Genomic DNA, 22,215 nt, shown 5'->3' on the forward strand with positions numbered 1-22,215 from the left:
CTCATCCTTTCTTCCCAACTCATGATGTGGGGGTTGCAGGGTCCAGGTCTCGGTGCGATGTTCATTTGTTTGAAGAGATAGCAAAATGATTGATTTTTATAGTTAACTCCTCTTCCAATATCATCCAAGTAGCGCCGATACTCAAGTTGATTCCATCCATCGTTCTCTTCTTCCACCGGAATAACCGGTGGGTCTTCCCGTACCCGCTCGCTTCTTTGCCTCACTCGCCTTCCCGGCTCCTCGGGGATAGCCGGCTCATCTGCATGAGGAATAGAAAAAGAATCACCAAACTTTTCCACAATCCTTGCCCTCCTATATAATGCGGTGTTGAACGGAGGGGGATAAATGACCGTCAGCGCCCTTGACTCTTGCAAATCTAATACCCCAAATGACCTTGCAAGCCTCGTCACAAACATCCCTCCATTAATCTTGGAGTTCATCTTCTCCTTAACAGCCCCTTCAGCAAGATACTTGGCTACGCGATAGGGGAGATTGCAGAAAACATCGGGAGTAATAATACTCCAAAGATAAAAGATGTCAAGGGTCAGGACCTTGTCCCAGTCCTTTCGCATATTAATCGTGCTGGCAATGAACCGATGAATGAGACGGTGGATCAGTGAACGTATGTGACCCTCCTGTGCGGTAGATGGGATGTACACCCGGTTAGCAATACTATTCCACCAGGTAGAAGCAACCACTCCCTCGGGGAGATCTTTGTGGCAATTCTCTAAAAAAACTTCAAAATCTTCATTCAACATAGTGCTTTGCTCATAGATTCCAAGCCTCCCTGAAAATTCAGCCATGCTGCATTGTCGCAGCTCCCCACCAAGAGAAAAGGAAACTACATTGGGATTGTAGTACTCACTACCACCTCGGAATGAGATGGTAGCAAAAAACTCCCAACATAATTCAGCGTAGACCGGTTCTTGAATTTTGAAAAGCTGTAACCAACCCTCACATATGATGGTTGAATCCCCCAAATTACATTCTTTCACCAAATATGGTGTTAGCTCTTCTTCCAAACCAACTTTCCCCATCCAATCCCAATCCACTGCATTGGGTAAATGAATCTCTTTCTGTTTTAAAGCCTCTAACTTGTTTTTGGCACGGGCTTGAGACGATTTGGATGTGATTTGGCGGAACGAGAGCCACGGGATGTCCCCTTGGCTTCCCCCTCTTGAAGACTGACCTCGTCTGGACATGGTACCTGCATGACAACATTAAGAAAACACAAACAAACAACACCCAGTAATTAAAATTGAATAAAACATATCTGTATAGCCTCCTACTTGCCGAGTTCATGTCCTACTCGGCGAGTAGGATGAACATCGGGACCAGAATCTGTCGAACACATATGGGTCACTTAAAACACCCAATTTTGCACAGGGGTTTGCTGTACTAAGTCCATTAACCACTAAACCAAAAGAAAATTCTCCTAACAACTCCTAATTCATGGTAAAATTAAAACCCTAGAATTTGAGGAAACCCCCAAATCCGAATTTAGACTAAATAGGGGCAAATCAGTGATAAAGCTTGAACCTTTGATGAGTTTTTAAGTGTAAAGATCATACCTTTTCCCTTGAAAGTCGAGGATTAAGCCAAAAATCATAGAAATCGCTTGAAGGAGGCTGTGCACGGCGAGTGTGTGGGTAAAATGGGTAAAAACCCTTATTTCTCAGATTTTTATACCGTCTGTGTAAGTTGGCTATTCGCTGAGTACAAATGCTTTTACGCGGTTTTTTGGTTATTTAGACAAGCACTCGCCGAGTACTCGTACCTACTCGGCGAGTAAAGCTTGCAGTTTGACAAAAATTGATTTTTTTTTTAATTTAATTTTTTAACCCACCACCCCACACTCTAGGCATTGCTTGCCCTCAAGCAATCATTTAGAACATATTTCCAGAAGAAGATGAATGAACAAGATCCTAAGAAATTAAAAAGAAAGTAAAGGAAAAAGAAATGCAAACTCTAAACTCGGGTTGCCTCCCGGAAGCGCTTCTTTTTAAGGAGTCATTAGCTGGACTCCTCCCATTCTACGTGGCTGCAATCCCTTCCAGCAACATCAACTCTTCCATGCCTTCATTCCTTGGAACTCCTTTTTCATACTTTTTGACTCTATGTCCATTGACCTTGAACGGGGTGCCATCTTTTGACAATAGCTCTATAGCACCATGTGGAAACACCTTCTTTACCAGAAAAGGACCATCCCATCTTGACTTGAGTTTGCCCGAGAAGAGTTTTAACCTTGAATTAAAGAGCAACACCTTTTGCCCTTCATGAAATTCTTTATTTTCCTTGATCCTCCTGTCATGCCAATTCTTAGTTTTCTCTTTATAGATCAAAGAACTAGTGTATGCATCATTTCTAAGTTCCTCAAGAGCATTCATTTGCATTAACCGGTTGTTCTTGAGCTCCTCCATGTTGAAGTTGCACATCTTTAAAGCCCAAAAAGCTTTATGCTCTATCTCCACCGGTAAATGACATTGCTTTCCATAAACTAACCTATATGGTGTAGTACCAATAGGGGTTTTGAAAGCTGTACGGAAGGCCCAAAGTGCATCGTCTAGCTTATCCGACCATTCTTTTCGATTGCTCCCCACCGATTTCTCCAAGATTCTCTTTAAAGCTCGATTTGTCACTTCGGTTTGTCCACTAGTTTGTGGATGGTAGGATGTTGAAAATTTATGGGTTACCCCATATTTACTTAGCACCTTCTCTAGTTGATCATTGGCAAAATGAGTGCCTTGGTCACTTATGAGAGCTTTCGGGACCCCAAATCTTGAAAATAACTTCTTTAAAAACCTCACCACTACCCGACCGTCATTAGTTGGCAAAGCTTGTGCCTCCGCCCACTTGGATACATAATCCACCGCCACCAATATGTATTTGTTGCCTTTGGATATGGGAAATGGTCCCATGAAATCGATCCCCCACACATCAAATACTTCGCACACTTGGATACTATGTTGTGGCATTTCATTTCGAGATGAAATGTTTCCCGCTCTTTGACATGCATCACATTCTTTGACAAATTGGGTTGCATCTTTAAAAATCGTGGGCCAGTAAAACCCAATGTCAAAGATCTTCTTAGCAGTGTAATGTGCTCCATGATGTCCACCCGTGGGCCCGCTATGACATTGCTCCAATATTTTCCAGCTTTCATTCCCGAACACGCATCTTCGTATGATTCCATCCGCGCAGCTTCGAAAAAGATATGGTTCATCCCAAAAGTAATACTTTATCTCGGAAAAGAATTTCTTCTTTTGTTGACTTGTGAGATCTTTTGGGATGTAATTGCTAGCTAAGTAATTAGCTATATTTGCAAACCATGGTTCTTCTCCCACAATCACCATAATATACTCGTCCGGAAAATCATCTCCAACTCTATCTTCTTGCAATCGCGGGTTTTCAAGCCTTGACAAGTGGTCAGCTGCTACATTCTCCATTCCCTTTTTGTCGTGTATCTCTATGTCAAACTCTTGAAGAAGTAGAACCCATCGTATCAATCTTGGCTTGGCATCCTGTTTGGCAAACAAATACTTGATAGCAGAGTGGTCAGTAAAAACAGTTGTTTTAGATAAAACTAAATAAGGGCGGAATTTATCAAAAGCGTACACCACAGCTAATAATTCCTTTTCCGTGGTGGTGTAGTTTTCTTGGGCTGGATTTAAAGTCTTGCTAGCATAATATATGGGTCGGAAGTGCTTATCAACCCTTTGACCAAGGACAGCTCCTAATGCAAAATCACTAGCATCACACATTATTTCAAATGGTAAATTCCAATTTGGTGCAACAATGATCGGGGCATTAGTCAATTTTTCCTTTAAAAATTCAAATGCCTCTAAACACTCTTTAGTAAAATTAAATGGTGCATCTTTTAGGAGTAATTGTGTTAGAGGTCTAGTTATTTTAGAAAAATCTTTGATAAAACGCCGGTAAAAACCCGCGTTTCCTAGAAAACTTCTAATACCCTTCACATTAGTTGGTGGAGGTAATTTGGCAATGGTGTCAATCTTTGCCCGATCCACTTCAATTCCCGATTTGGAAACCTTGTGGCCCAAAACTATACCCTCCTTAACCATAAAGTGACATTTTTCTCAATTAAGGACTAAGTCGGTCTTTTCACACCTAGCAAGCATTAGGTCAAGATTTGTGAGACAATCATGGAAGGAAGATCCAAAAACAGAAAAATCGTCCATAAAGACTTCCATGAATTTTTCCACCATGTCGTGGAATATGGCTGTCATGCACCTTTGAAATGTCGCGGGTGCATTGCATAGCCCAAAGGGCATGCGTCGATAAGCAAAAGTCCCACTTGGGCAAGTGAATGTGGTCTTTTCTTGGTCCAATGGGTCTATGGGTATTTGGAAATAACCCGAAAATCCGTCTAGGAAGCAATAATAACTATGGCCCGATAATCTTTCTAACATTTGATCAATAAAGGGTAAGGGAAAATGGTCTTTACGAGTGGCATCGTTTAGTTTTCGATAATCAATGCACACTCTCCAACCGGTTACCGTTCGTGTCGGAATAAGCTCATTCTTTTCGTTGGTTATGACCGTCATCCCTCCTTTCTTGGGCACCACTTGAACCGGACTCACCCACGGGCTGTCGAAAATGGAATATATAATCCCCGCATCTAAAAGCTTGACCACTTCTTTCTTGACCACCTCTTGCATATTTGGGTTTAGTCTTCTTTGGTGCTGCACAACCGGCTTTGCTCCTTCTTCCAGGTTAATCTTGTGTGAACAATAAGAGGGACTTATTCCCTTGATGTCGGTAATGCTCCATGCTATGGCCCGTTTTCGCTTCTTCAAAACTTGCAGTAGTTCTTCCTTTTCAGAGTTGGAAAGGTCAGAGGCTATAATGACTGGCTTTTGATGGCCATCTTCAAGGAAGGCATACTCCAAATGTTCTGGTAACTTTTTGAGCTCAGTTTTTGGGTTCTGTTTGTTGTACTCGCCAAGTGTAGGTAAGGGACTCGGCGAGTTGGTAGCTGAATTTACGAATTCTGTTTTTTTTTTCGCTTGGACTCGGCGAGTAGATCGGCCCTACTCGGCGAGTTGAAGTGTCAGATTGCCTCACCAATTCTTCAAACTCAGCTTCTTCCAGCAGCCTCTCGATGTCCATTAAGTTTTTTTCTGCATCAAATTCTTCATCAAAAATTGGGAACTTGCTGGAATCTTCACTTATGCATTCCTCCAATAATTCATCAAGCATGTCAATTGAGAATGCCGTGTCGTCACTATTCCGTGCATACTTCATAGCTTGATCAACCCCAAATGTGACTGAATCTTCTCCTACCCGCAAAGTGAGCTTCGAGTCCCTCATGTCTACTATAGCACTTGCCGTGTTGAGGAAGGGTCTTCCAAGGATGATTGGGACTTGAGGATCCGCCTCCATGTCTAGAATTATGAAATCAGCGGGAAATACAAACTTGTCCACTTTGACCACTAAGTCTTCACATATTCCTCTTGGGAAAGTGATTGTCTTGTTAGCTAAATGAATCGCCATACGAATTGGTCTTGGTTCCGGGAGATCCAGCTTCTTGAAGAATGAATAAGGCATTAAATTCACACTTGCTCCTGAATCAGCCAAGGCATGAGTGGTAGCTAAATTGCCAAATTGGCAAGGTAAAGTTAAGCTCCCCGGGTCACCCTTCTTCTTTGGTAGTTTGTTGAGCATGGCGGCTGAGCAATTCTCATTGAGGACTACCTTCTTCACTTCCTCCATCTTCCTTCTATTAGTGAGAAGTTCCTTAAGGAACTTTGCATATTTGGGCATTTGTGCGACAACTTCGATGAAGGGTATGTTGATTTGAAGAGCCTTTATATGATCTAGAAACTTCTGGTACTCCTCTTCCTGCTTCACTTTCTTAGCTCGGGCTGGGTATGGCAATGGCGGCTGGTAAAACTTTTCAGGGGTCTGATTGTTCGGATTTGGCAGTAGACTCGCCGAGTCCATATTCTGTACTCGGCGAGTAGAGCTGTCAGATTGAAGATTTTGATTTTCTGCTTGATTTTCTGCTTCCTCCTTCTGTGATTCTTTGGGTGCTTCATTCTGAATAGGGGCCAAAGGAGTGATTATTTTCCCACTTCTTATTGTGACTATGTTTATGTGCGCGCCTCGTGGGTTGTTTTCGGTTTTGCTAGGAAGTTCGCCCGGTGATATTTGGTTTATTTGTTGAGCAAGTTGCCCTAGCTGCGTTTCTATGTTGTGGATAGATGCTTGTTGGTTTCTAAGCATGGTCCTTGTTTCTTGAATTGCAGCATCATGATCACTATGTCTCTTTTCTGAAGCAGCTACAAATTTGGTAAGCATTTCTTCCAAACTTGGTTTTCTTTCTTGTGATGGCTCCTCCTTTTGGTAAAAACCCCTTCCCTTTTGCTTGAACTTCTCGTCCTTAGCCTTCTTGTACTCGTCATAAGGGAGCCACTCTTTCTTTGGTCTACGCCAATCTTCATCATATCGGTCCCCACTTGAATAACAAACTTGCACCTTTTTGTTGCCATTCTCATCCAAATCGCAGTCTCTAGTAAGGTGAGGCCAATTGCAATTTTCGCAACCCACCCGAATAGCATGTATCGTTTGGTCCATTTTATCCATCCTCCTATCCATGGTTTTTAGCATAGCCATAACTGCTGACAAGTCTTCTGAAGCTGCATAGGCAGCCCCCCTCGTCACATCATTTCTTGGATTGTGGTATTCTCTAGAATGCTTAGAGAATTCTTCAATTAGTTGCTTTATCACTGGAGGTGCCTTCTTCGTGAGTGGACCTTGCGAGTCAAGTAATTGCCTAGTGGTAACATTTACTCCATCATAGAAGATGGAGACTTCTTGTTGACTATTGAGGTCATGATGTGGGCAATTCCTTAGCAGGCTCTTGTACCTCTCCCATGCTTCATATAGTGATTCTCCAGCTTGTTGTTCAAAGTTAGCTATGGCTTTCTTTAGCTTGGATATCTTGGATGGCGGGCAGAATTGATCAATGAACTCTTCTTTCATTTGGGCCTATGTAGTGATAGATCCTGGGGGCAATGACTTGAGCCAATCCTTGGCAGCATCCTTCGAAGTAACCGGAAGCATGCGAAGTAGCTGAGTTTCCCGAGGCACATTTGGAACATTGAAATAATCAGCTACATCATTGACTTCGTCCAAGTGTTTGTAAGCGTCTTCGTGATCTTTGCCTGTGAAGGGGATCTCCTTATGTAGAGCCAGGATGTGACCCTTGAGCTCAAAAGTAGCAGTAGCGGGGATTGCGGGTTGTACAAGTCCCGGTCCGGTATCATCGCGTATCCTCTTCTTCCATTCCCCCATGGGGACTTCATCAATGTTAGCCATGAGAATAGCTAATTCGTCGTCGGAATAGGAAACGTGACCGAATGTAGGGTCTTCTTCTTCCTCGGTCTCGTACTCGGCGTCTTCTTTAGTTGGGTCTTCGATTGTCAAAGAGGCGCTGGATGCTCCTGATTTGCTGCTCTTCTTCTTGCTGAAAATGGACTTTAGGTTCTTTAGTGGCGAATTCCTTGAAGAAGCGGATTCTCTAACAGATTTTCCTTTGTTCTTCCTTAGGGCGGATTCCGGGTCGTCTAGAGGAGGGATCAAAGGTGTATCAGATCCTCGGGTCATGAAACAACTGCAAATAAAACAAGAAAAACGCGTAAAAAGAACAAAAATAAAATAAAAGCTAAAACTGTGAACAGTGATGGACTCGCCGAGTTTCGTCGAGTGCACTCGGCGAGTTCAAGGTAAAAACAGAAAAAATTTCTACTTAATTTATTAAAATAGGGATTGATCAAAACCTATACTAACTACTAAATTACCTCAGAATTAACTTTGTGTAAGATAAATCCCACACTGAGGATCGATAAAAATAGAAATTAGTGCTAATTTAGAACCGTTCCTCGGCAACGGCGCCAAAAACTTGATGTGTGTGAAATGCACTGGTTTTAATCATACTTTTGAGTTATAAATTAAGCACACAAAGGCAGTGAACCTGTCTTTTAGTGGTATAGTTGGATAAGTAGAGTGTCGAACTCAGGGAACGGTAAATTAAAACTAAAGACTAATTTTATCTAAATTAAATAGTAAATATGGGTTTTCTCTAGTTTTACAAGACTAGAAACTTACTAATACTACTTAGGCTAAGAACTAGAAAAACAAAGATTTAACTGAATTCAATAATAAAAGGGACTTCTGTTTAGTTCAACTCAATTGATCCTATGGTTGATATTATGGTAATAGTGCAATGGATTAATTCTTCTATTGGCTACCGATTCAAGTGATTAGCCTTGCGTTCGCTACGATAATCCTTAGAAAACAAATTAACTCAAACAGTGATCAGTTGTCTAATTTAATTTAATTCACTAGATTATTTATTCGGGTTAATTTAGACTTGTAATAGCTAACTAAATTGGTCCTTTAGTTAACCTCTTGCTGATGGTCATCAAACAAGCTCACACATGTATTTACCTAATTTTTCTTATTAATTCTAGTTTCATGTTCGTTAGTCCTAGACATATGATAAAGTGGTCACATAAACATATGGGGTTGATAATTAAAAGATGTTCATACTATTTAATTATCTTCCTATTAACAGAAAATTAGTTATCATTCACACACAAGGTTCTTTAACAAGCTAAAATTAACAAAATCACCAATATTTAATTAATCCTACCATTAATCAAACCATAATATCAATTTTGTATCCCCAAACAGAAGTTTAAGAGTTTTAGCTCATGATTGAGGTAATTAACAGCAATAAAACGAATTCTAATTGTCTAACCATAATTGAGAAACAATAGATTAAGTAGAATGATGAGAATGTGCCTCAAATCTTCTTCGGAATTGGATTCTAGGTTGTATCTTCGTTCTCTAGGGTTCTTCTGGCTCTTCAATCGCAGCTTGCTTCTCCCCAAAGGTTCCAGAAATCCTTCCATCGGATTAAGACCCGCTATTTATAATTATCACAAAACAGGGGCTACTCGGCGAGTAGGTCATGGACTCGCCGAGTACTAGTGTGAAATCCGTGTTCGGTAAGGAATCTTGACTTTTCTTTCAGGAACATTCTTATGAACTCGCCGAGTACATGCGTGGACTCGCCGAGTAGGTGTGTAGTTTTCCCTTTTTCTTCATTCTTTGGTCTCTAATTGCTTCTCCTTTTTCCTTTCTGCTTCCAAGCATGTCTTTTGGACTGAAAACACAATATAAGCATTATTAAGTACCTTTTGTCCATATTATGCATATAATTAGCCAAAAATGAATAGAAATATATGTTAAACATATGATTAATTATGTACATATCAAGCCCAATCACACCATATGACTTATTTAGAAGAATTATGGACTTAATGGATTAAGTCCTTAATGGATTAAGTCTTTAATGGGTTAAGTGAGAAACACTTAACCCTAATCGTCATTTCATGTGAAAACCCTAATTTCACTTGGGTTTATTGTTGGGCCTTTCTATTGGGGCTTGATGATTGGATTATTATTGGGCCTTTCTATTGGGGCTTGATGATTGGATTATTATTGGGCCATCCAAGAATAATCATATGGACTAGAATATGTCTATGGGCTTAGGGTGAGGCCCATATGAGGGTTTGGGCTCAATTTGGAAAATTAGGCCATAGATGGGCCATAGTTTGGGCCTTTATGATTATGTGATATTGGGCCATTAGAATGTTGAATGTTGGACCGGACTAAATGGTTGGGCCTTATGGTAAGACCTTATAAAGGTTTGGGCCCAATTTGGAAGATTGGGCCATATGTTGGGCCTTGGCCCATTACTCGACTTTTGGGCTTTTGGAATGTGAGTTGGACTTTGAGCTTGGAACCCAATTATTAATTGGGTATTGTTTGATGTTGACAGTTTGAGAATCTGTCAATCAGCAGCTGGAGCGTACCTGCGGGACTTCAGCAGTGCCAGGTGAGTTCTCCTCACTATATCAACAGGGTCTAAGGCACCAAGGCCGGCCCTTTATGGATTGTATTCGGATTATTGCATGTTATGCTTACTGATTTATATCCTGGTAGTTAGGATGGTGATATGCTATGCTTTAGTGACCTGGTTGGGTCGGTATCCTGGTATATAGGATGATGCTATGTTAGTGACCTGTTAGGTCGATATCCTGGTCATAGGATTGTTGCTATGCTTTGTGATCTGTTAGATCGGTTTGACTGTTATATATATACATGCTAGTGTTATATGATGTCTATGTGCACATGATCGTCCTGGTTATTGGATGATGCTATGTTAGTGACCGGTTAGGTCTGTATCCCGGTTATTGGGATGTTGCTATGATTGGTGATTTGTTAGATCAGTTTGACTGTTATATGAAATGAGCTAGCGTATGATATTTATGTGCACATGGTTGTTTGATTGGGGGTTGGGTTGAGGCGGTCCTGCTTTGTGCTGTAGGCCAACATACCCGGCGAGCGGTCCGGATAGGCTGTAGGCCCTGCGTGGCGGTCCAGACGTGCCGAAGGCTCGAAGAGCAGTCCAGATAGACTGAAGGCCTGTGAGGCGGTCCAGTCAGGTTGATGACTCATTATGCATGCTGTTCTGTATTGGTTATATGATATGGTTATGTTTGTATGGCGTTGGTATTTTGGGGAAACTCACTAAGCTTCGGGCTTACAGTTATTGATTTTGTTTCAGGCACTTCGGATGATTGCGGGAAGGCGAAGGCGTGATCGTGCACCTCCTCATATTTTCATGATTGATTCTGGGAATACTCTGATGTCTAAACTATTTTGAAAACAACCTGTAATAACTTAACGGTTTTAAAATGTGTTAAAAAGTTTAAATTTGGCTTGAATTTTATGGGTGTTACAATTTTTGTATTAAAGCATTGTAATTGTAATTAGTAAAAGAATAATGAAAAGAAACTCAAAACCACCACCGTAAGGTGGTGTCCGCCTCCGTGAGCCGGCGTTGACCACCACTACGTGAGGTGGTAGTGGGTGGTGTCCGCCTTATGAAACCCTATTGGGCCTTATGAGACCCTAGTGGGCCTAATGAAGCCCTAATTGATCTAAGGACTTAGTTTTGGGCCTATTGGGCTTTGATTGGGTTGGAAACCCTAATTAGGGTTTAGAAAATCCTAATTTTGGGATTATTGGTTTGGACTTATTGGGACCCGCATTTTGGACCATTGGAGTGAAGTTATGACTCAAGCCCGATTTTATTGTATGTTGGACTTAATGGATTAAGTCCTTAATGGATTAAGGCCTTAATGGATTAAGGCCTTAATGGGTTAAGTAACCCTAATCGTCATTTTATGTGAAAAACCCTAATTGGGTTTGGATGCTTGTTGGGGCATTTACTGGACTAAGCTGCAGTGGGCCTTTGTGGGACAATTAAGAACATATTTATGGACTAAGGGAAATTATTGGGCTTCAGGATAATACCCATTAGAGAGGCTTGGGCCCAATTTGGAAAATTGGGCCATAAGTGGGCCATAACTGGGCCTTGAGGATTATTATCTATTGGGCCATCAGAATACCAATTGTTTAGACTAAAATAATTTGTTGGGCCTTAAGATAAGCCCATATAGAGGTTTGGGCGCAATTTGGAAAATTGGGCCATATGTTTGGCCTTGGTTGACTATTGGGCTTTTGGGCCTTCAGGGTGTGAGTTTGGGCCTTGGTTTTGAACCAAGCTATGTTAGGGGTAAAATGGTCCATTTACCCTAAGTGTGGATTATGGTTGTGTATTGGAACCCAATTATTAATCGGGTGTTGTTTTGATATTGACAGTTCGGGAATCTGTTAACCAGCAGCTAGAGTTTTATCTGCGGGACTTCAGCAGTGTCAGGTGAGTCTTCTCACCATACCAATGGGTCTAAGGCACCAAGGCCGGCCCATTTTATGATATGTGGTACACTAGCTGTAGTAGAGATATGTGGTATGATAGTTAGCTTTATGCTAGGTTGTATGCTAGTGATTATGTTATGTTTGCATGAAAGACCATGGGGGAGCCCATGACACTTGGATGTAAGACCATGTGGGGGAGCCCATGGCTGTCCGACAGGGAAAGACCATGGGGGAGCCCATGGCACTTAGGTGTAAGACCATGTGGGGGAGCCCATGACCTCCTTATGCAAGGATATGTGGTAGAGATAACTTAATAGCTAATGATATGTGGTAGAGATAGCTTTTATAGCTAATGTTATGTGGTAGAGATAACTTTTATAGCTTATATGATATGTGACATGTGATAGAGATAGCTTGTATAGCTAATATGGTATGCGATATGTGGTAGAGATAGCTTGTATAGCTAATATGATATGTGGTACGTGGTAGAGATAACTTTAACAGCTAATGTGATTTATGATATGTGGTAGAGATAGCTTTTATAGCTAATATGATATGTGTTATGTGGATTGTGTGTGGGGTATGCTCTGGGGGACTCACTAAGCTTCGTGCTTACGGTTTATAATTTTGGTTTCAGGTATCATAGATTTGGAAATGAAGGGATCAGATTGATCGCAATGCACACACCTATGATTTCCGCAATGAATGATTTTGGGATGGACTCTGATAAACGTTTTACTTAATGATGATTTGAAATGTTTGAAATAAAAAGTATCAATGTTTTAGCTACATTAAAAATAAAATTTTTACCCTTGATTTTTGGGTCGTTACAGAGGATGAGAGAGTGAAATATTTGAGAGCAATGTGTATATTGACTTGAAAATGAAAGAATATAATATATGGGTAATATGATCATTTTTTATTATTCACCACAGTCGGCAGAGAGATAATCAAACAACATAAACTCAGTCAGATGTGGACTAAGTCAGAACTTCTAACCCAGTCAACTTCTAACCCAATCAGTTGTAACCTGGTTACCAACTATCAAACGACCCTAAGTGTTTTTTTACATGATACTTTAATTTTGGCATATTACAAGTTTAAAAAGGAATTAAGATAAATAAAAAATAAATCTCAAAAGTAAGATAGTTATAAATTTTTGAAAAAAATATTTAAGAGAAAATGACTTGTAATGACCATTTTTTTTCAAAGATTTGTCAACAAAATAGCTAAATATCAGAAAAATAGGTTCTCACATAAAATTTTGTCATTATTGGCATTCTTTGCCTTGCCTACAAGTAGGATGTGAATTTTGTCATTATTGGCATTCTTTGCCTTGCCTACAAGTAGGATGTGGTTTGTCATCCATTTAAATTTTAAATGTAACATTTATTTTATTTATAATAAAAAAACATGAATAATAATTCAAATAAAACTGAAGTTTCTATTAACCAAAAGAATGAAAATTACAAATAAAAACAGAAAATATAAAATAACATGACTAATCGTAACTGAAATTTGAATCGGAAACATTTAGGTTGGAAGAGTTGGAAACTTTTGGTTATTTTTTTAATTGTAGGAAGACATTTTGAATATAAAAACTATTTAGAATGAATATATATTTAAAGACTAGTATTTTATAATAGTACAAATGATGAAAGGTTGGTGTGTGTGTGTGTGTGTGTGTGTGTGTGTGTGTGTGTGTATATATATATATATATATATATATATATATATAAGCCTCAAATTTCAACGGCAAAAACATGTCGTTGACACCTTGCCGACGATAACAAGCTGGGACACGGGACGATGTTTGCCACCGGTAGGCCGGACCCAAAAGGTAGGACAGGTTGGGCGACAGATTGGGGCCCAACGACCATTTTGGGCCATATTTTGGGTTGACTTCCTCGCGTTTAGGCTATATTTTGGGCTTTTAGGGTTTGTGCCTTGTTGGGCATTAGACTTATGAATTTAGGCCATAGACTATGGGCTTCTTGGGTTTGGGTCCATGATAGTTTTTGGGCCCAATTAGGAAGTTGGGTCATATTGGGCAATGGAATGCCATTTAAGGAATTTGGGCCTTTTTAGTAGATGGGTTGGGCCTTAGTTTTGTGCCAAATAAGAAGAAGGGTAAAATGGTCTTTTACCTTGAGTATTGGACAAGTAACTTAGATTGATTATGGGTCGAGATCCAATTATTAATTGGATATTTATTTGATGATGTTAGCGCGGGGATTTTCTGGACCAGCAGACTGAGATTTATCTGAGAGATACTGTAGCTTGAGGTGAGTTTCCTCACTGTGTTTAGCGGGCCGAAGGCACCAATGTCGGTCCATGGTTTGTTATGCTTAGGATGCTAGTTGTCTGCATGACTCTTGAATATGTTATGTGTTTATTTGTTTATCGGGCGGGGCCTGATGATTATATTGTATGCTATTTATCTTTGTGATTGTTATGCATGTGTTTATATGTTGTATGTATACCGGGCGGGGCCCATTATATGTTTGATATGTATGGTATGTGATATTTTGGGGAACTCACTAAGCTTAGTGCTTACAGTTTTCAGTTTATGTTTCAGGTACTTCTAGTTCAAAGGGGAAGAGTCTGGGATGATTGCAGTGCACACACCACATCGTTCCTTATTTTATATTACTATGATGTACTTGGATGTTTATTGATACACTTGATTCCCCATGGTTTTTATGATGTTATTTTGGATAATGGTTTTATTAAATTAAAAATCGAAATTTTTAGTCTTAATTTTTGGGACGTTACACGGAACGTGTCCGGAATTAGAAAATCATGTCCGGAATACAATGAACCGGGTCCAGAATTTTGGTACGAAATTTATGGTCCGGACTACCATTTTGGATTTTTTTGTCCGGAATTCCGCTTCGGAACATACATGCAAAAATCCCTAATTAATAATTTTTTTGATTGTAGCACGATAGAACATATGAAGCGGTTGTTTCTACAACCTACAGACCTGAACTTGGGCGTGAAATCATGGCGCGCTTACAAAACCGACCAGTTTGTGGAGTGATGTTTAGGAAATCATGTTTTGGTGCTTACGTGAACATACCGATGGGTGTCGAATGTCACCCTTTACTATGTCAATGTCTTATATGCAAGGAAGTTACTACTTTTGATCCAGTTGACCTAGAAAAGAGCTTCTATTTCCGGTTGGCGACTATCGAGTTTTCTTTGACATGAAAGCATTCTGCTTGGTCACCAGCTTGCGGTTCGGGGATTATTTCCATCCCAGTTCTGGTTTTGCAGAACTCGGAGAGTGTGTATTTCCATTTGTGTCGCTTTCACGTTCAGTGAGTGTGGTTGACCTTACGCACGTGTTCAATTACTTACTTCATCAATTAAGCAATGAAGGCATGGTGAGAGTCTCCCTGTTGTATATGCTAGAGCAAGGAATTTTGGGGAAATACCCGCGACAGCCAGTTACTAATGAATGTATGGAACCCGTCTCTAATTACAAGAGTTTAACAGGTATACGGTTTTTTACCCACATTATATTAAAATGATACTTATTAGGGAAATTGAGTACTCTAACCCTTATTACGTGTAATTTTTTGACATAGGTACCCATGGGGCTGATTGATATGGGATTTCACTTACAAAATATGCGTCCTATGTTTGATAATATTGAGGACCTTTTGAACCCAAATCTGCTAAGAGTCGGCAGTAGACACAAATATACTCTGTAGGGATTTGTCTATGTGTTTAAGGTATGTACACTATGTTTAATATGAGTTATTAAACAAGTTTTGTAAATTTGTTAACTTAGTAAGTTGCTTGACATCTTACTTTTGTAGATTTGGATCTTGGAGACATTTCCCAATAGTAGTATAGTTGGTTCCCTTATACCGGGTGTTATCCCTCGGGCAATTGCATACCCTAGGATGTGGCATTTGCATGCATCTAATTGTCAACGTATTCTCAATGTTACTAATGTTTGTAGTTTACTACACCTTATAATTTATAAGTTTCTATGACATAAATAACTTAAGATTAACCTTTATATATTGTTTTTATGCAACGTCCCCTCAACGAGTTGTTGCAGCCTATTGCGCAGGAGCATGTTGCTAGGTGGTGGATTGAGAGTGTCCAGTGGATAGATGTTGCATATTACGCTAATGTTTGAGTTATGTTTTTTTTGTCAATGTTTTAAAACAATTTCCTTTTGAAGATGTAGCAAAAACAAGTTTATCCTTCCGAACAACATTTTGTAGAATATTATGATATCGTACAAACATCACTACAGATTTTTTAAATCAAAAGTATCATATTATTGGCTACCTTTTTTACTAGTATGTCTACTCTTAGACTTAACGTTACTTTTACCACTTGACTTGGTACTACTTGAAGATTCACCTTTTGTTGGCTCTGCGGGAAACAGAGTGTCGCAGTTTCTGCTTGTGTGGCTGATCCTTTGGCAACGACTACAATTTTTCTGAATCGAACCTTCACCTTGGGATGGAATAAGGTTATGATTTTTAGGTCGTCCGACTTGTCATTTTTCCATCAATGGTGGAAAAAAACATGACTTCATCCGGTTCTTCGTATATATCTGAGACTGGCACAGGAAACACAACCTTCACATATGTTGATCGATATGTTTCCATTGTGAAGTACAATGACATCCATGCACTGCAGTGTTGATATCTTAGTTCCTTGAATACTACCATAACATGAGTACAACGTATACCCGACAACTGCCATTTCCCACACATGCAGTAACGTATTTCCAAGTTTACTATACCATTTTTCATAGGTCAGTCACCTCATATCTGCTTTGATCAATCTGGTATACCCGAATATTAGAGGATTTGTTGATCCTCCTGTCGATGAACTTCTGAGCATACTTAGTAACATTTTTTTGCTTTCATCTATAACAAACATATACATATATGTTTTCATGCACAGTAAATTACACTACAGTTATCATTGAAGTATTACAATATAGGGAAACACTTACCTCCAACATTACGTCGCTGGCCCCACCATTATTGCATAGTTTCTCGAAAGAAATCAATCAATATTGTTATCAACAATTTTTTGTGTATCTCTTGATAATGCATTGACGGACTCGGAAATGTTTGCTGTCATAATCTTGTACCGAACCATAGGGAAACATGACCTTGCCCATTTCTCATTAGCGATTTTGTCTATCCATGTCCGAAAATCATCGTTTAGTGCACGATGTAGCCTTCCCAAGCTTTCTTTGAAATCAGACTCTCGGTAAGCCTTTGCAACCTCCCAAAACAAAATCTTTGTTCCCTCTTGCTTGCCAATCTTTGCTCTGATATTCATCAACAAATGGAGACAACATAGTCTGTGATATACATTCTGGAACACGACTTGAATGACCATTTCAATTGAATTGGCTGTATCTAATATGATAGCCAAAGATGGCATGTCCCTAATACATTCTTTAAGTCTTGATAAAACTCAAATCCATGACTCTCCACTTTCAGTTTTCCCAACACCAAATGCAATAGGGAGGATTTGGTTATTACCATCCATGCATACTACTGGGAACGTGGTGCCCAAGTATTTCCCTTTAAGGTGTTCGTCGTCAATGATAATAACAGGACGCAAACATCTTTGAAACACTCGAACCTAAAAAGTAATTAATAATCTAATTAAAGTGAACGCATGGGTGTGGACATTAAATATAAAGAAGTCAATATATAAAATATATTACCGTGCAACCGATAGGCATGGAAAAGTATTCAAATTTGGTGTCATCACTCGTATTTATATGTGTAACATTCCCTGGATTGTTCTTCTCCAAGTTGTAACAATATAAATGTAGTCTTTGAAAGCTTTCTTCAGGGGTCTCTCTCAATAGATTTAGAGCATAAATTTTAGCATCCCATGCTTGCTAGTATAAAATATGTACACAAAGACGGTCATTTAAAGTTCATTGTATATGTTCCCCCGCAACATACTATCGGTACCATCAGCTAATATTCCCTTCAAGAAGTGATCCAATACATTTTTGTTGGGTTGTTGGTGATGGGGACGTAGCTGTGTGTTTGAGCAAGTGTGTTTCTCCGATAGTTTAACCACTTGAAATGTATCAGTAGTATTATGTTTTGTTGCCCTAATCCGCTAGTCACAGTTATCCATATAACCAACAGCTTCAAACCTGTCTTTTGTAGATTTTTTCACTTTATATTGGAAACCTTCACTAACACTTTTCATACCTAAATTAAGCTTAAGTGCTTCTTTGTTTTTAAAGAGTTGGTATAAATTCAGATGGGAATTATAGTTGTGCTTTGTGGCCCATTTACGATTTTGTTGAGCAAATTCGGGCAGTGATAAAGGTTCAGTCATACCCCAATTGGTGGGTTGTGTTTCTTCAGGATCGGAAAAATAAAAAGGAAACTTTTCTTGTTGTTCTTTTCGGGGTTGTAAGGGATTAGTTTCCTCATTTCCACCTTCATGATCATCCCCATCAAATTTAGTGTAACTATGAAAATGTTCAACTCGCTCTCCATGTGGAATTATATTACCATCATCAACCAACATCATTAGTTTTGCCTCATCTTTCACAGATTCATCAACATCAACAGTAAGGTCAGTGTGAACAACAACCTTACCTTTAGACCTATAATCACCCCCATGTATAGGGTCATTGAAATAAGGAACATGGTTGATTGTCAAAGGTAATAAATTACAAATTTGGTTACATTAAGCACCAGAAGAACCATTTCCATAAAGATTTTCCCCGGGAAATCGATTAGTACCACTTTTCATAACATTATTAACAATAAACAATTATATTGTGTTGGGAGGCATAGTAGTAACCGAACTAAGAAAATATCTAGCATCACATATCGTCAAAAATATGCATAACTATATTTGATCAAGGAAATTCAAAAAATAGACGAATTTGATTAGTGTGTAACCTGGACTTGGAAGCGACCCACGTAACTAACCCAACGACGTTGATATCATTGCTTATATCTACACCAAAGCATGTGTAATCCGGAGCAAGATACTACATACATCCATCGATACGTTGTTATTGCCCTCTACTAGAAACTAGAATTTCAAAAAAACCCGTATACGTACTCATTCTGGAACGTTTATGGAAAGTATCAAACACAAAAATATATTAAACACATAAATGTATTGCATATTTGGAACAAAAACATACAAAAACCCTAATTCTAGCTCTCCGGAATAACACTCTGGAATGTAAGGACGTTCCGGACTTCAGTCCAGAATACACTTTTTCAGTCCGTAACGTACGGAGTGTAAGATTCCAGACCAAATTTCCACCAGCCGGCACCCACTCCGGAACAAGATCATACATACTTTGGAATATCGTATTCCATATCACAAGTTTGGAACAAAACTACGTGCTCCGGAATATGATATTTCAGATCATGTGGTCAATTTCCCAAAAAAAATGTTGGTTATTTTTATTAAAATGGTTGTTTATAAGGGTTAGATTACTCAATTTCCCTATTTTCTTTTCGGTAAATATTGAGTAATTAGAGTAGAAAGTGTAGAGTAAGTTGATTGTAGTGAGTTTTGGTTGTAATCTGTACATGAAAATGAACTGAATTTTAATGAGAAATCTGTTCATGTTGGAATTGTTGAGTTTGTATAGTTTTAGAATAAAATACATAGACTATCACTATCTCTTCGTTACCTATGTTATGTTTATTTATTTTTATATTTTTTTTTATCTTTAATGGGGTAAATGAATCCCTCTAAGGCTTGAGAGAGGGATGCATGACATGTCGCACTGTTACATCTGTTTTGACATCCACCTCATTGTCACATCATTTTTTCCACACGACATGTTTGTCATGTTATTTTCAGGGGGTGATTAAATTGGTAAATTTGACAAAAAATGATTTTTTTTATAAATAGTTTATACCCTCTCTCACCTCGGGATTTGAATGCCGTTTGAAGCCAAGAAGCTCAACACCTCATTGTCGGCTAGGAGGATGGTGTATGTCATGGATGTCATGGTGTTGCTGAGCTAAATGCCATACCACACCCCTTGAACCTAATTCTCATCAACAACACTTGAATACATTCAACTAGATAAAATAAATCTCGCGTAAATTACAATAACATACTACCTTTGTACATGATGATTCTACTTAGGTGATTGCACAAGCATAAACCAAAAAAAATTACGAGCATTAAGATCCATACAATTAATACGTCACTTATGCAAAAATAGTATTTTAAACTTATTAAAACTAGATAAGAGACTCATGTGTTGCATGGGTTGGAAGGATTTTTTTTATAGGGTTAAGTAGGTGTTTTATGGTCTTTATATATATATATATATATATATATATATATATATATATATATATATATATATATATATCAATCAGAAACTTACTTTCTTCATCATGTTAACAGTTCTTACAAATCAAAAGTTCATATATATCAATAAAGGAGATATAAAAGTTTGCTAATGATTAGTGAAGTGTTGTAGCTGAACTTCATACATATTATACGAAAATAACAAAGGAGGAGAGATTACATAGCATATTCAGAAAGCAAAACAAAAGATACGAAAGGTTGTAACTGCCTGGTAAAGTTTTATGTTCTTATTCTTCATTGTAGATGACATGCAGTATATCTTGGTAAACTTATATGGTTTTATTAATACTTTTTACATCTTCATTATAAATGTAGTCGGCCCCTGGTTCCTTCTTTGTTGTCTGACAAGCAGAAGAACTAACATGTACTGAATTGTGTACCATTTCTTGCCTAGTATCTGCCTAGTCTTTGACCGAAACATATTTCAGATATGCTACTGAAAGGCAGCTGGATTATATTTTCATGTTTTTAGATCTGTATGTATGTGTGTATGTGTGTCTGTTTTGAACTATCTCTATAATTGTTTGTGTGTGTGTCTTTTGATGTACGAAGTATATGTTCAAAAATATGTAGAAAAACAAAGTAATAAAAATACAGTTCAAAGCAACAAATACCAACGTACTATTACAAATTTGTTAATTATAGCATCTTACTTTCACTCAATTAATATAAATGCCACACAAATACAAAGAAATTTCATTGCTATAATTGGGTAGCTTTCTCAAAGGAATATACACCTATAAGAAAGAAATGGAAGTACAATGTCATAAATTATAATAGAAAGAAACGAGACTAAGATGCCTTAATATGAAAAAAAGTTAAATTACATGGCTATATCTAATTAGGTTTTCGAAGTACAATGCTCTATTAAGATGAAAATTAAAACATACCTAAATTCACTTTGGTGAATTCAATATCAATATCAACATGATGACTTGAACGACTGTATCTTCCATAGATAGTTGTATACTCATATATCAACCATAAATCAAATCTGAAATATATAAATTCAGGAGACATGCATGTGCTTTCTATAATCGATTTGATTTTATTCTTCTTGGCTTCAATGGTTTAAGAAATATGGGACTTGTCAAGTTAAATAGGGGTTTTATTTCCCTAATGGTTATAATATAACATAAGATTAAAATGTTATAATTTTAAAGAATGATGCTTTAAATGAAAAAAAATATCAAAGTCATTACGAAAAACTCTTGTTAAACTAACATACCATTGAATCAACAACAAGGGTAGGCCTGACAATGGAGCGGGTTTAGAGCGGATCAGTCTTAATCCAAACCCGTTAAGCAATTTTCAAATGATGATCTAAACCCGACATGTAACCCGTAGGGTTTTGAATGATTAAACCCATACCCTTATCCACCGGATCAACGGATTTCAACTTTTTACCCGACCCATTTATAATATTAAGTTTAGGCTATAATTATTCATTAAAACACATATAACATGATCACTAAAACCAAACAACATTCACTCCAAACAAACATCAACTATGGCTATATAAATAACTTTTCCAATGTATTATGATTGTGGAATGTGGATCACTCGATTGCAACCTTTTCTTCTTCTTCTTGAATCTTGACTAAAACCCTTTTCTTCTTTCTCTTGAGTCTTGATTGTGGAATATCGATTTCAAAAGATTATATAGTCGATTATATTGGGAGTCGACTGCAATCGGCAATTTGGATTAGGAACTGAACTGGGAAGTTGAAGTAGAACATATAACAGTCTAACTCATTGACTCCTATATGTGAAGATTGATAAATGTATTATTACTTATAAATACTTAATTTATATTTCAAAATTTTAGACGGGGCGGGTCATAAACGGATCGGATCGATAGTGATCCATACCCGACCCTTTTAATAAAAGGGTTAACGGGTATGGGTCGTTAACGGGTAAACGAATCATAAAATATGATCCAAACCCATTAATTTTGCACGGGTTTGGAGCGGATCAGGGTCAAAACCCGCTCCACTGCCAGGTCTAAACAAGGGTTGAGGT

The 22,215-nt window shown here is 38.4% G+C and overlaps 1 protein-coding gene and 1 non-coding gene across 2 annotated transcripts; one reads left to right on the forward strand and one right to left on the reverse strand.

Moving 5' to 3' along the window:
* Positions 1-2,033: 2,033 nt before the first annotated feature.
* LOC145112799 (uncharacterized) lies at positions 2,034-7,005 on the reverse strand. Its single transcript, XM_079048919.1, has 5 exons — positions 6,890-7,005; positions 5,846-6,796; positions 5,086-5,737; positions 4,518-4,739; positions 2,034-4,073 (listed from the first exon to the last, which is right to left on the reverse strand). Exons 1-5 carry the CDS (start codon positions 7,003-7,005, stop codon positions 2,034-2,036), a joined length of 3,981 nt encoding a protein of 1,326 aa, XP_078905045.1.
* LOC145117843 (small nucleolar RNA R71) lies at positions 6,851-6,957 on the forward strand. The gene has a single exon (XR_013712837.1). It is a non-coding gene; the product is annotated as a small nucleolar RNA R71 (small nucleolar RNA).
* Positions 7,006-22,215: the final 15,210 nt, after the last annotated feature.

This window comes from Lactuca virosa, chromosome 5 (genome assembly GCF_052849685.1).
Source record: "Lactuca virosa cultivar CGN04683 chromosome 5, Lactuca_virosa_CGN04683_v6, whole genome shotgun sequence".
NCBI classification, from domain to species: Eukaryota; Viridiplantae; Streptophyta; class Magnoliopsida; order Asterales; family Asteraceae; genus Lactuca; species Lactuca virosa.